The sequence below is a fragment of the Phyllostomus hastatus genome, unplaced genomic scaffold (assembly GCF_019186645.2).
Source record: "Phyllostomus hastatus isolate PE091 unplaced genomic scaffold, TTU_PhHast_1.1 phas_contig_86, whole genome shotgun sequence".
Classification (NCBI taxonomy): Eukaryota; Metazoa; Chordata; class Mammalia; order Chiroptera; family Phyllostomidae; genus Phyllostomus; species Phyllostomus hastatus.
The window spans coordinates 22,504,772-22,518,812 of NW_025333977.1; the positions used below are offsets into that span (position 1 = coordinate 22,504,772).

The following is a 14,041-nucleotide window of genomic DNA, read 5'->3' on the forward strand; positions in this document are numbered from 1 at the left end:
AAAAGTGCACATTATACATGGTAAAATATGGGTTATAATGATGATGATTAAAATGATGATGATGATAAAAAAACAGGATAAAACCTGCATACTCTGAGCCATGACTTTTATACTTTCATTCATGAAGAAACTGAGGTCCAGAGACATTGCTTGTCTGAGGCTGCACAACTAAGAAGTGCAAAATCTTAAAAAACAAAGGAGTGAAATCTTTCAATATGATTGAAAAGGATTTCTGCCTTCAAGCACGGCAGTTCTGAGAGTGTGGCCTTGCTTCTTCCCACAAACATTTGTTGAAATCCTACCAGAAGCCGATCAAAGAAGGATGGTGTCCCAAGCAAGATTAGATTTCCGCGTGTGTGAATTCAGCACTGGATAGAGGCATGCGAGGTCGTAAGAAAGTCTTTGCAATATGAAAAAAAGAAAACCCTCTCCTATGAAACGTCTCCACCAGGCAATTCCCCTTCTCATTTCCTTTCCCTTCACAAGACAAGGCACCTGGGCCCACACCTATTGTTTGTTCATGTTACTGGGGCTTCCCCCCCGGCCCCCACCTCCACGAAATGCTGCCCGGGTGGCTCTGGACACCCTTACCAACTTCCTTCTCCTTGGAACTCCCTTTCCTTGAAACTCCAGCGACTTCCTGAGATCACCCTTTCCCCATTCCCCTCTTACTCCTCCCCTGCTCTTTCTCAGCATCTTTCATTATAATTAACTTCAAAACCTGGAGCTTTAAATGTGCTTTGTGCATAATTAACCCACTAATCAGCATTATACCCACCTGGGCGGATGAGACCACTGAGAGAGGGCTGCGCGGTGGTTCAGTGACAAGCCTGGTTCCCAGCTCTCTCTCACTGCGATGAACTTGGCTGTGTCTCTTCCAGGCATTCACAGTCAATCCTCAAAGCAGGGGCAGCTCATTGTTTGCAGTGAACTTCATTTAGGAAAGGCCAAGTCTGCTGGGAGAGGAAAGACTGCAGTTTTGGGCAGAGGGCTGGGCTTAAAGGCCTACACCTGTGAACACTTATTTTGTTGGGTGTTGATTTGAAATGTGCATTTTCAGACGCCAGCTTCAGGTGGCCCTAAAGGGTTACAGATATCCCTGCCGTGGAAGGTTGCACAGCTACACCCCAGAAAACATAAAAAAACTCCTTCTGGCCTTCCCAGAATTAAGTCCAGAGATTTCCAGTTATAGAAGAGAGACAATCTGGGTAACACAGCAGATGTAAATTGTGTGCCTGAATTGATTGTGCATTAATTTCTCAGATGTTATTTCCATGCTGCTTAAATACCACTCTTTGAAGTTTTCAGGGTATTGTATTTTTAAAGCTGATTTGTTTCCACTGAACAGAGGGCTCTAGTAGGCAAAAGCCATTTTTCAAATGCTTCCCCTGTGGGAAAGCGTTTCCACCAGTGAGAAATTCTTGGTAATGAGTTGCCTGTTTGCACAACTCCAGCATGCATGTTCTGTGTTTCTTCTGTATTCTTTCTCTTGCAAGACATCATGGGGCACAAGCTTCCACTTTCATAGTCCCTTAAAGTATCAGCCCTGCGGCCTGTTGGAACTGAGGACAGCAGTAGCTTGGGTGGGAGCCCGGGGCTCAGAGGACGGCTCTGTGTTCCTTTGCTGCACAGCGGGGCCCACACCTTGCAGTCTGGGCTTTTGGCTCTACTACTTGAATCAAATTCTTTTAGAAACCAACAAATGAAGAGCAAAATGGCAATGTATAAACCCATCTTTGTTTCTGTTTTTTTTTTTTGTTTTTTTGAGGGGCGGAAAGAGGCAGAAGGGGGAAAAGGCAGAGAGAAAGAGAGATGGAAGCTGGACTCAGATGGAAGACCTGAATATGATGCAGAAGCTCTTTTTACAACTTTGGGAGCATGAACTTTCTGATACATAAAGTGATCCCAGAATAGCACATCCATGGTTCCTTCTGTCACCGATGGTGGGAGCAGGCAGGGGGGCTGCAGCTGTGTTTCTTCATTGACGTGGCGCTGTTTGCTAGGCTTGGGTTTATTCTGAGATCTTTTACAAATGGTTTGGTTAATCCCTAACTCAGTACTCAGGCACTGAGAGTATTTCATGGAAACTAGTTGGAAGAGATGGATGATTAATGTTTTCCATCCAACCACAGCACATGGCTTGTGCAATCGACAATTTGGGAGTGGTTAGGAGTCAGTAGTGAAGCTGGAGGTCTGCTATCTAAAGATTTTTTCAGGAGAAGGCTCTGGACTCAAGGACAGTTGCATCAAAACCTCCCTTTGGGCACATAACCTCATAGGGAAAGGTAATTTTCTACAAAGCTGATGCATTTACCAGGGGGCTGCTTATTTTTAGATTCTAGCACCACCTAGAGGAGAGAATAAAGTAATTTCTGTCCACTCCTGAGTCAAAGACATCTTTGCATTTCTATTAACCATTTTTCAATTTTAAAGCCTTTATTTTAATAACTCATTTGATATTCAGATAATTGTCTTTAAGCTGGAAATTTCTATCTTCATTTTGCTGATGAATACATTTATCTCAGCAGCCTACTGTGTAAAAACATTATGAAAATGTTATCCATGAATTGATTCCTCTTTACAGTTTTATTCACATATAGTGTACATACTGTAAAATTTACTCATTTTAAATGTATAATTTAATAACTTTTATTAAATTTACTGAATTGTGCAGCCATCATCCTAACGCAGTTTTAGAATGTCTTCATCACCCCAAGATCCTCCTTCCTCTTTTAAAATTAACCCCCTTCCAACCAGAATTAAGCTCCTTAAAAACTAAGAAAAAAAACCAAAAACAAAACAGCCTTCCAATCCCCAGTCCAAGGCGGTCACCAGTCAGTCTGCTTTGTGTCCCACAGAGTCGCCTCTGCTGGGCATCCCACAGGAACAGAACCAGGTGCTCCTCTTTGGCCGACGTCTTACTTACACTCAGCACAATGTGTTTGAGGTTTTGTTCATGGTGTAGCATTTATCAGTATTTTATTCCTTCTGATTGCTGAATAGTGTTTCTTTATATTGGTAGAGCACACTTTATTTGTCCATTTATCATTGACAGACATTTGAGTTGTTTCCGGGTTTTTGCTATTATGAACAACGCTGCTATGAATATTGGTGTGAAAGTCATCTTTTTAAGAAAGAAAAATTTATTACTGAAAAAGGCAGGAACTGAAATGTGTAGAAGAGTGATTATGTGAATTGTGCATATTGGGGAGAAAAATTAGGATAAATGATCTGGAGATGCCCAGGGGGAAGGCATCTGGGTCTTGGGTTCAATATTTATACCTGGGAAACAGGGGACTCTTTGAACCACATTGGTGCAGAAATACAGAAGTGTGGGGGATTAATGCAGGCTTTGCTTTGATGGAATTGCAAAATCCAAGGACAGTGCTGAAGGAATTTCTTCCTGTCGAGTCAATCTAATATATAGCAGATGCAGATTTCAGTGATGCGTCTGAGGTTGGGAGCCCATTATAGTTCTTCCTCATCTTCCAGAGAACAGTTAAGGGACCACTTCGAAGTTAAAAATACATTGTGGGTTCATATGCATCTGAATCCAAATCCAGCCTCTGCACCATGTAGGAGGCCTTGGCTGGGCAACGTTCTCATAGGCAGGCACCCTAGAAGGCAATGCCAGCTCCCTCCGGGGCTGTTGTGAGGACTCACTAAAATGGCGCATGCAAAGCCTGGTGCACGGTGAGTCCTGATGTTATCTTTGTAGAACTGGATTGTGCCCTCGATACTCAGAAACAGTGACATTGACTTCTGCTTATTCCTGAGAACCTTTTACATTTTTTCACTGGATATTTCTGACCCAAGATCCTGTTGAAGAGGGGTATATAACCTTCCCTTAGAGATGATGCAATTTGTGGAAGTGGAACCTTAAAGAAAAATATCCTCACCCAGAATGCCATGGGAAGATTTAGCGCAAATCTGAAAGGACTGCTTAGGACTTAAGGGGATACACACCAGGAATAATTAGCATGGTAAGTTAGTAACTCATTTTGCATACAAAACCATTGCCTACGACTTAAGCGTTTTTCCTATTTATGGAAGACAGTCAGAGGTCCTTGGGTTTAATCAAAATTTAACACCCTTGAGGGGAAGTATGAAGAATGCAAATACTCAGTAATAAGCAATATGTCAAGTGCAGTAATTGCCAGTTTTAAATAGTCTTTCCTGCTGTCCCTCTCCTTGTCAGCCTGTGCACGTGACCTGTGGTCAGGAAGCAGGGCCAGAACTATCTGAAGTCTCTGGGAAAACAAAGAAATGAAATATATATCCTATCGCAGGAAAATACTCCAACTACTCAGTGAAATCATAATCTTTAATAATGACACAGCGACATACTCCAGAATACTTAAATCAAGGGAATTTTCAATCAAACCAAGACAATTTGAAGGTTTTCATTTTATTTGGGGCAGGGCACATGAGTTTTCCATGAGCTGCTCTGGCCTTTGTATTCACCCAAGCGGTACACGTAACCCTGAGTTCCAGACATCTTTCTGCTGGGGAAAGCCAGAATCTGAGGAGGAACAGTCATTGGACGTGCTTGTTCGACAACAGAAAAGTGCAGCTCAGTCAGGCAAAGAAGGACGCACAGATGGGTTTGGAGCGCTATAGGTATACTCAGAGGAAGACCAGACAGAACTGACATGGTGAGATACTGTTAGATGTTTCAGTACGTTATCGGCTCCGATTTTTGTAGCCTTGTAGCCACACCCTTTGCACGTGACTTTGCAATTCTTCCACTGGATGCATGGGTGTTGGGTTGGAACGTGGGGCTTACTGTGTGTGACCAACGGAATGTGGGCAGAGAGACCAGCTGCCAGTTCCAGTTTAGTCTGTAAGGGGCATTTCTGTCTTCAGGGGCCTTCCTTTGCTTCTGCCATTACCTTGAAAAGAAAGTGTTGTGGCCAGGCCTGTGGCCCAAGGGGGAAGAGGAGAGACACATGAAAACAGGTCTGGACGCATGCTCAGCCAGGGTCAGCTGACCCCCAGTAGACATACGGAGTGAGTGACCACTGTTTAAAGCCACTGGATTTTGAAGTTGTCAAGCGGCATTATTGTGACAATAGGTTACTGATATTGATGGCTATTGCATAGGGCTCACTGAAGGAGAAACTGAGAGTACCTTAATCTATGGACTGTCAGCTCTTCATCTTCACACTTACTCTGTTTAGACAATAAAAAGTCACATTTTCTGCAGGAACCTGAGCATATCCTGTATCTAAAATTAATAGTTGGATCATTTAAGAATCAAAATAAAAATTTCCACGCGGATTTATGTAGGATGGGAATTGAAGAAGTGTGTTCTGATTTTAATTTATATAATTAATTCTACCTCATGCAGCCACTCTGAAAATATCTTCCTTTTTTCACACGCTCCCTCCCAGAAAGACGGAGGACTTCGGGGAAGAACACCTGTCAGTTTTCTCTTTCTCCACCAGAAGTCCTCTGTTCACACAGCCAGCCGGCTTTTGTGCTGCACGAATTCTCACTTGTCAGCCTTGCAGAATAACCCTGGGGTGCCCCTCAGCGCTGACAGAGCCTCCTGGCTTAAAGAAGGAGGGGAAAGCTGCCGGAGCCACCCAGGCAGCCCAGGGGCTCCCTAATAGAGTTGACTGGGGACATGGCAATTTGGACAAAGCTTGGGGCCGGGTCTGGGTTGGCACTTTAACCATCTGTAACTGCTTGTGAAGCCAGCATTAGACTCTCCCATACATCTTAATTCCATCCCGAATCAGCTCAGTTCTAGGGTTCAGGTTCCAAGCTAGAGTTCTAGAAGTCTGGGTTGTGGTGAGCTGGTGGACAGCAGAGGCGTTAACTAAGGACCAGTCCTAAGCACCAATGCGGAGGCAATATAGTCAGAACTGGGCTGGACAGAGAGCAGGTGTAGCCAGGGCCAGAAGATGCTCTGGGTCCCTCCGCATGGTTGGAGGGGTTTTGGTAAGTTAGGCTCAGAGAGAATTAGAGAAGTTGTATTGGTCTAAACCTGTTAATCATGAGTAGCAGCAAGAGAACTTTCTGGTTCATGCTGGCTTTCTTACTTGGATTTCTAACCAGAATCGTTAATTCTAATAAGACGAGTTATGAAAAAAATATTTTTTTAATTACCTAGTATGTTCTAGCTTTTTAGCTGCTTCCAACTCAAAGAAAGAGGTCTTTGTTCCACTCCCAGCCAGGAATTTCTGTACTTCAAAAGGTCTGAGCTCCTTCCATAGAACCCTGCCCCATTCCACCTCTGTCTGCCCCCGACCCACCACACTACTTTTCTGGAGGAAATAACAAAATACCAGCTATCGAAGGGGTTATGTCAATGTCATACTGATTGCTGAAGATGGAAGCTATAGAGGAGACAGGCGTGACCCCTGGAAAAAGAGCTTTAGCTTCTCCTGAGAGAAGGAAACCGTAGGTGGCCGTCTGCAGGTGTGCTGGCCTGCTTTTCGGGTGACTAACCACCTGAGCTTGCTTTGGAGAGAGGGATTGCCTGGGAAGGGGCCCTGACCAATGAAGCCCCTAACGTTAGCTATTGTTATTGGTATCGGTAGTTGTGGTGACATGGTTGTCCCCTAGTTCCTCCTCTCGTGTCCTCAGAGACCAGCATTTATCTTATTCTAGTTTTGGTTGTTCTCAGCTTGGTAAAATTCAACACTTGTATCCAAATGCCTCTTTTTAAAAAGTGTATTAAATTTATTGGGTGACCCTGGTTAATAAAATCGCACGAGTCTCAAGTGTAAAATTCTATGACACACCATGGTGTGCTCACCGCCGGAAGTAAAATCTCATTCTGTCACCATGTATAGGGTCCTGCACAATAACTCACTTTTTTATTACAAAATCATAAGCATGTGATTCAGTAACATAATACTATCACACTCAAGCACACCATGTGACATTTTAGGCGAAATGTTCAAATTCAAACTATAAATTATTACACCCACATTATTACCCCACCAACCATACCCAAACAGGGGTTACTTCTGCCAGATCCCATATTTGACCCCCTTTACCCTTTACTACACGCCCCCTACCCCTTTCCCCCTCGTAATCACCACAGTGTTGCCCGTGTCTGTGAGTTTTGTCTGTCTTATTTGTTCTTTGCTGCTTTCAGTTTTATATCCCACATTTGAGTGAAATGATATGGTTCTTGACTTTTTTCATCTGACTTGTTTCACTTAGCGTGATAGTCTCAAGATCCATCCCTGTTGTTGCAAATGGCGGTATTTCGTCTTTCCTGATAGCTGGACAGTGTTCCCCCAAATACCCCTCACTTCAGGCTCTCTGCTATCGTGAGAATGGAGGGCACTTTGCACTCTCCACTATGGTGTGAGCACCACGAAGGCGGGGCACCTGCTCCGACTGGTTCACTGGTGCGCCCCAGCACCCTGCTGGTCCTCGCTCATGCTGTGCCATTCTAATGGCATGTTGGTCTTTGAGAAGAAACCAGCTGCATCTCACCCGTCACGGATGAGAGGACTGGGAGCAGGAGGGGCCGCGCGCGGTGACTCTGGAGTCAGCCTCGGTAGCATGCGGGGAAGGGTTCCACAGGCACACATTCCTGTCTCTAGCTCAGGCAGACAGCACGCTGGCTCTGAGAACCCCACGTGCACAATGAGGACTCTTGCTTTCAAACAGAGGGTCGCTGCTGATTTCATACTTTTAATTGATGAATGATTATTTACATTTAAAAAAAAGCAGTTAAGGGACCCAGCATAGAAAGTATTGATTGTGAAGTAGAGAATAGATATATTTATTGTTTCCAGTGCTTCACAGAAGAAAAATTCAGGGGAACTGAGTGTCTTAAGTTCACAGTTCTCATTCTGAAAACAAACTCCTACGCCTCTCCACCAGCCTTTATATGTAACATGTTAGATGTAAACACCATCAACCATGCTGGCCTCTGAGTGCACAGCTGGGAGAACCTGCTTTAGCTGGCAACATCTCTTTCCAGAACCAAAAAACGTGATTTTCATTCCTGAAAGGACTTCACCCTGTTCTTAGAATAAATCTATTGCAGAATGTTGGGCTCTGAGATACAGAGACTTGGAAACCTTGTTTATGGAAGGGATTAAAACTCACTCAAATCTGTTTGGTCGAGGTACTCTGTCTGGACATTCTTTGCTGTACCTTACCATCTTTTAAAAAAAGCTTAGTGACCCTTCCTCTAGGGAGACGATTTGTGGATTCATTTACATGAAGACAGGTAAGTGAACAGGCATGGCTGTGTTCAAATAAAACTTTACAAAAAAAGGAAGCCCAGCTGTAATGGTGAGGCTATAGGAGCTTGAGTTCTGCCCACGTCTGAATACTCTGAATGGATGCTTATCACCAAGTACTGGTTTTTGTGTGAGAGAGACGTGCACTCCAGCCTCAGTGCGCTGGTCTGAATTCTTGAGAATGGCTGACGACAATGTCAGTGCCTTTGGTCCAGATCACTTTATGGGAAGAATCCAAGTGGAGTCTAAGTTTAGAAGGCATGATGTTATGTTTCCCAGCATCAAACTGAGACGAAATTCACCTAAAAGCATTTATCTAGAATAAAAGAAACAATTGTAGCTAGTTGGGAACTGGAAAGGGTAAGGAAGCATGCATTTGGGTTGGAGTGCCACCCAGTCTGACTTTAAAACTTAAAGTTATTATTGTGAGTTTTCACTTATCCTATGTCTGATTACTTTTTGTTTTTAAGTTAGAAGTTAAAATGGTATAAAAGAAAATTAAAAGAAATTAAGCCATAAATTTTTTGGTCCCTTTAATGAATTCTTCCAGTCTCAAGTCAAAGCCAGAAATACCTCACATATGAATTAAATGCCATTAGGAATCACATTATGGTATTTGCCCCCCATCCCCAAATAATGCAAATCCATTGATTCTTCACCTGCAACTTTTTGATAGATGCTGATAAACTCCTTTTCCAGTGAATTTCCAGATTCAAGAATTTCGCAAGGCCTATGCCTGGTAACATCCATTTTATACTTCTAAACTGCCAATAGTAATTGGCCTCAGAGGACCTTCAAGGAAATGAAAATATATTCCAAAGTATCCTTAAAATCTTTAGCATTTGCTCACTTTATACAAGAGAGAATAAGAGGGAAGAAAAGTCACAGAGGGTCTTCTTCAGCTCTGCTACACAGGGTGACAGGCACCTCAATATACTCAAGTGGCATATCAGACCAGGGATGTCAACAAAGAATGATTATCTCTGTTAACAAATAACATTGTGTCAGTCACTTATAAGTTAAATTGAAGATTCACTGTAGAGGCCTAATTCTGTTTCTTTTCAGGAGACATTTTGTCGTCCTCTAAAATGGCAACGAGGAGGCACTGTGGTTGTGGGCAAAGGCTGAGGGAATGAGGAATGAGGAGATGCAGAAAGACCCAGTTCTTCATGACGTGCAGTGCGTACTCTCTGTTCCGCCGGTAGTCTTCCATCGGCAGCGATTTCTGGGCCCACTGTTTTCATCTGGAGAGGTTGTTCACTCACCACGTATTATAGTTTCCCAAGTGATTACATATGAGATTAACTGCTCATTTTTGACTACAGATAAAATTTTCTTCCAAAGGTGGAAATAAGACCAATATTTTGTTTCACAACAACCCACTTAATCACCTAACGACCAGTCCCCTGGCCCTCTCTGTGATGCATTGTGGCTGAGAACTCAGAACATCCCTCTGAAGGGTGAGTCACTGAGTAGACACTTGATAAAGAGCAAATGCCTGCACCAGACCTGCTGTGTTGAACATCCTCCCAACGCCTAGGCTTGGACAATCTGAATATCTTTAATATTAAGGCTATGACCATTTCTTACCCTTCATTTCTTAAGATCATAGAATTTTCCTTCTTGAAAACAAAAATTATTGCAGATGATCAGAGTGTCAGGTACAGCATTAAATGTGTTCAGAAAGATTACAGTCAATTTGAAACGTTGAGCTGATTCATAATAGTTTTTCAAGGCTTTGGGTCATTTGCATTTTCAAGTTTATGCCAGACATTGCAAGGTTAAATTATCTGAGCTTCTACTGGTAGTCATGGTGTCAGAGAAGGAAGGGTAATTAGGCCACACAATACATTTCACATCCACATCTCATACAATTTTGGCAGAATGCTGCACAGTGTAAACTGCTACTACAAAACAGGCAATTACTGCACTGGCTTTCCCATAAACCCCATCCAAGCAGATCTTGTATCCCCTCATCTTTGCAGATGAGCATTTTGCCTTTGAGAAAACGTAGTAGGAGAAAAACGCCATAGGAGCCCGCAGTTAGATTTCTTGTCTGAGACTGTAAGTTCCTCATTTCATTAGCTCTCTCCTCCACCTCCTTCCTTCACCCAGCAAACATTTATGGAGCACCTCATGTATGCTAAGCACGGTTCCAAGCTCTGGGGATACACTATGAACAACACACAGGAAACTGTCCGTCCTGGAGAGCTTATGTTCTAGCAGGGGAGACAGACCAGCACCTAAATACATAGTATCACAGGGTTTCAAAATGGCTTAGAGATGTCCTATCTGAAATCCATGACAAAGTGAAAGGAGAGGCCAATGATGGACTGTAGGAATTTCACTACTCCCAGGTTCACCAAAGTTGGGTACATTTAATTAAGTCCTTTGACCACTCTGGGCCTCAGTTTCCTCATCTATAAAATGGGGGAAGGTTGAATTAAGTAATTTTTTTAAAAGGGCAAGGGTCCTTTTAGGCTCTTATCTTTTGTCATGGGTTTACACAAAATCCAGAGCCAGTCTGTTGACTGTTCTTCAGTTTAAAAAATGGTTAAAAATGAACTATAAGAAATCCTTACGTATTCCACGTATTCCACATACACTCAACACTTTAAATGCCAATCTAAACTTTCATAAATAGCAAATGTTCTATTTACAACTGCTGGAGAGTGAATTCTTGTTTCCTTATTAGCAATCTGAGAATAAAGTTACTCATTCATAAAAGGCTACTCATTTCCACTGTGGTTTACATAGTCTCACTCCATTTGTGAAAAGTTCTTTAAGTGTGAAAGCCTTTCCTGGGTGTGACGCTGTGTCTCTCCTACTGACCCAGATCACTGACTCTGTGCCCCTGTTTAGCCTTCTCCACTGGACTGTGAGCTCCACACAAACAAGGGGGTGGGTCCTCTCTTCTTTGAAGAACAACCCACAGGAGATCCTGTCCGGGCAACACAGAGACATGTAAGCAGTGCACCTACCCCGTGTTTTATGGACACAGGCCTTTTGGGAGCCCACATTAGCTCTTCCGGCTCTAAGAACAGCTCTGCTCAGTAAAATTAGAGCTATGGTATACCAAAGGTTACTCTTGCCCAAAAAGGAAAAAAAAATGGTTTCCAGAACAATTCACAGATTACAACAATATGAATAAATGAATATCCTTACCTCTATCCTCCAGGTGGAATGTTAATATATATTTAATAAAGCAAGCGAAGTAGCACATACTTTGCAATCAATTGATTTTTCTTTAAGAAGATAACACAGCTAGAGAGCTGAATGTCAAAAAAGGTCAGGCTCACGCTTGTTAACTGCGACACGAGTTAGGAAACCTCTGATTCTCTTGAAAGACAAACTGCCTTCACTGGCTTCATTTTGAAATATAAAAACTCAAATTTCCATCAATCTAGCAGCTGAGAATGATAGGAAATTTTATAGGACTCTGAGGAATCTTCTTATCTGGATCAGATACCATCCCCTCCCCCCGCCCCCCCCAAAGGTTTCTGAAGGCTGCGTGCTCCCGGTTTGCGTTTTATCAGTTGCTGTGTAATCAGATATCCTATGCAGGTTTCCAAATTTGATCAGGTGGGCCCTATCAGGGGGACACATCTTGTCAGTGCCTTTGGAGGCCAAGTGAAATCCCTGCCTCAATAACTGAATTTAACTCCTTCCTGTTACTCTGTGGTGTCAGGATATACATTATATAGCATCGATGTTACCAGAACTGCCTAGTGCAGACTGCTGTGAAGACTAAACTCTTTACTGTCTGCCGGTCACTGAAAAGGAGTGATGACCACACCCTTGCTGGAGTGCACACTGCCACTTCAGGACCAGAGGGGCAAGGGCATTCCACGTAGCCTGGAAGAACCTTGCAGCAGCATCACCGTATCTTCTAACAACAAGCAAGATCTCAAACAGTGCCTGGACTATGAAATGAGGGCAGGCCCAGCAGACATTAGCTGCATAAATGAAGGTCCAAGAAGAACAAGGAGGTTCAGACAACTTCTGGCAACCTAGATCACCGTTAGAGGTCCATTCTTGTTAGTGAAGAAAAGGCACTTTGGAGTATGCGTTTAAGTCGTTGAGTAGATGCTGCCAGTAAAAATGCAGTCCCTTTCTCACAGGATAGGCAGGAGGAATGAGAAAGCCCCGATGAGATTCAACGTCCTTACATCAGTGGGACTGCAGCCCTTCCCAGCCAACCAGAAGTGTCTGTGGGTTGGGTACAAGAGTGCTTTGGGCTGTTCTGGGTAGTTGGGGATCCTGACAGTCACCGTGTTGGGTGCATTCTCCAGGTGGAAGTCTCTGAGCCGATAACTCTTAGGTCCAAACCTCCATGGGCACTATGGCTTCTTTGGTTCCAACAGAAGGCAGGAGGCTTTCTGCAGCCAAGAAATAAAAGGGGAACTGCACCAAGAACCCACGGATCTTTTTCAGTTCTTCCTCAGCTCTGACGGGGTCTTCCTTTGCCAATATGGGCTTGGTTATAAAGTCTCTGAGCTGAATTAAATTGTGTACTTCATCACTGGGAAGGCACCGGAACACCTGGTTAAATACAAAAGAGTTGCTTTTCTTATTTCCTACAAAGAAACTGCCAGATCTGCTTCCTTCCAAAAATAAAAGTCAGAGATAGATTCCTATATCTGATCCGCACAAATTATTAACCCCTGGATAAAGTCAAGCTCTTGGTAAGGAATTTCACTGATGATATTTTTTTTGGATAATAATCAATCTTTACTTTCAATGGAGGTTCTAGCTTAAGAGGAAAATTGCATAATTTATTTTCTCTTTTTATTTTGGAAAATGTTCCTATCTGTACCTTGACTTACAGTTATCAATCATATTTATTTTGCTAGTTGAAAATGAGTTTCAGACATCATAACACTTCACTTCTGAATACTTCAGCATGAGCTCCTTAAGAACAAAGGCGTGTGTCTATATAATCACAATGCTATTCTCGCACCTCAGAAAATCAATTGCATGTCATTTAAGACAGGGTCCACACTCAGATTTACTCTAAAATGTCTTCGATAGCTGCTATCCCCCCAATCCAGGATCCAAACAAGCTGTCCGCGGCATTTTACAAACGGTGTTTTGAAAGACTCCCTGCACATGACCTATTTGATCATGGCCTGACTCTCAGCACGAAACAAGGCTATGTAGTCACCATGTTTCTTAGGAATGATGAAGTCCTGTGCTGGAAGGGACTCCACAAGTCCTGGAGAAGAACACACTCGTACCGAATCTGACAGTCAATAGATCTCAGCCCAAATATTTGCTCTGACAGAAAGCTGGCTACTTTGTGAAGTAACCTGTTTCACTGTGAGACAACCCTTAACTCTTGTACATAATCAATGGATAGAACTTACCAGGAAGTGCATTTGACCTCCCTAACAAATGGGGTGGGTTTTAAAATACCTTTCCAAAGTTAGAGCTGTCCAAAACAGAAAATGTCTCATTATTACTAAGCTTCATTACAGGGATGGATACCACTTACCATGCACTATGTGATAAACACATTTAGCGGTAATAGACTATTCTTTATCCTTGTAAGTACCCTAGTAAATATTCTTCCTCAATTATAGAAGAGTGAGAGGCTCAGAATGTTAAGTCACTGTACACAGTTGTATCACCCGCAACTGGGTGAGATGGGTTGGACCCAGGTCTGACTCATTTTTTGACCTCTCTTGCCTCTTTTCTCTTTGTCATCAGACATGTAAAAAGGCTGGGTAACCACCTGCTAAGGATGATCCTGATGGATTCCTGGATCAGATGAGAGATCAGAATGCCACTGAAGTCTCTTCTAAACCATCATCTATGATGCTTTT

At 43.0% G+C, this 14,041-nt stretch overlaps 1 protein-coding gene across 4 annotated transcripts in view; it reads right to left on the reverse strand.

Annotated features, from left to right (window-relative positions):
* Window positions 1-7,722: 7,722 nt before the first annotated feature.
* The window catches only part of PLD1 (phospholipase D1), a 180,076-nt gene continuing 173,757 nt past the window's right edge, over window positions 7,723-14,041 (reverse strand). For all 4 annotated transcript variants that reach the window (XM_045850837.1, XM_045850833.1, XM_045850835.1 and 1 more), the window contains one exon: window positions 7,723-12,758. In XM_045850837.1, coding sequence (XP_045706793.1) covers window positions 12,534-12,758 — 225 coding nt within the window. In that variant the 3' untranslated portion in view covers window positions 7,723-12,533. The remainder of the gene's footprint in view (window positions 12,759-14,041) is intronic.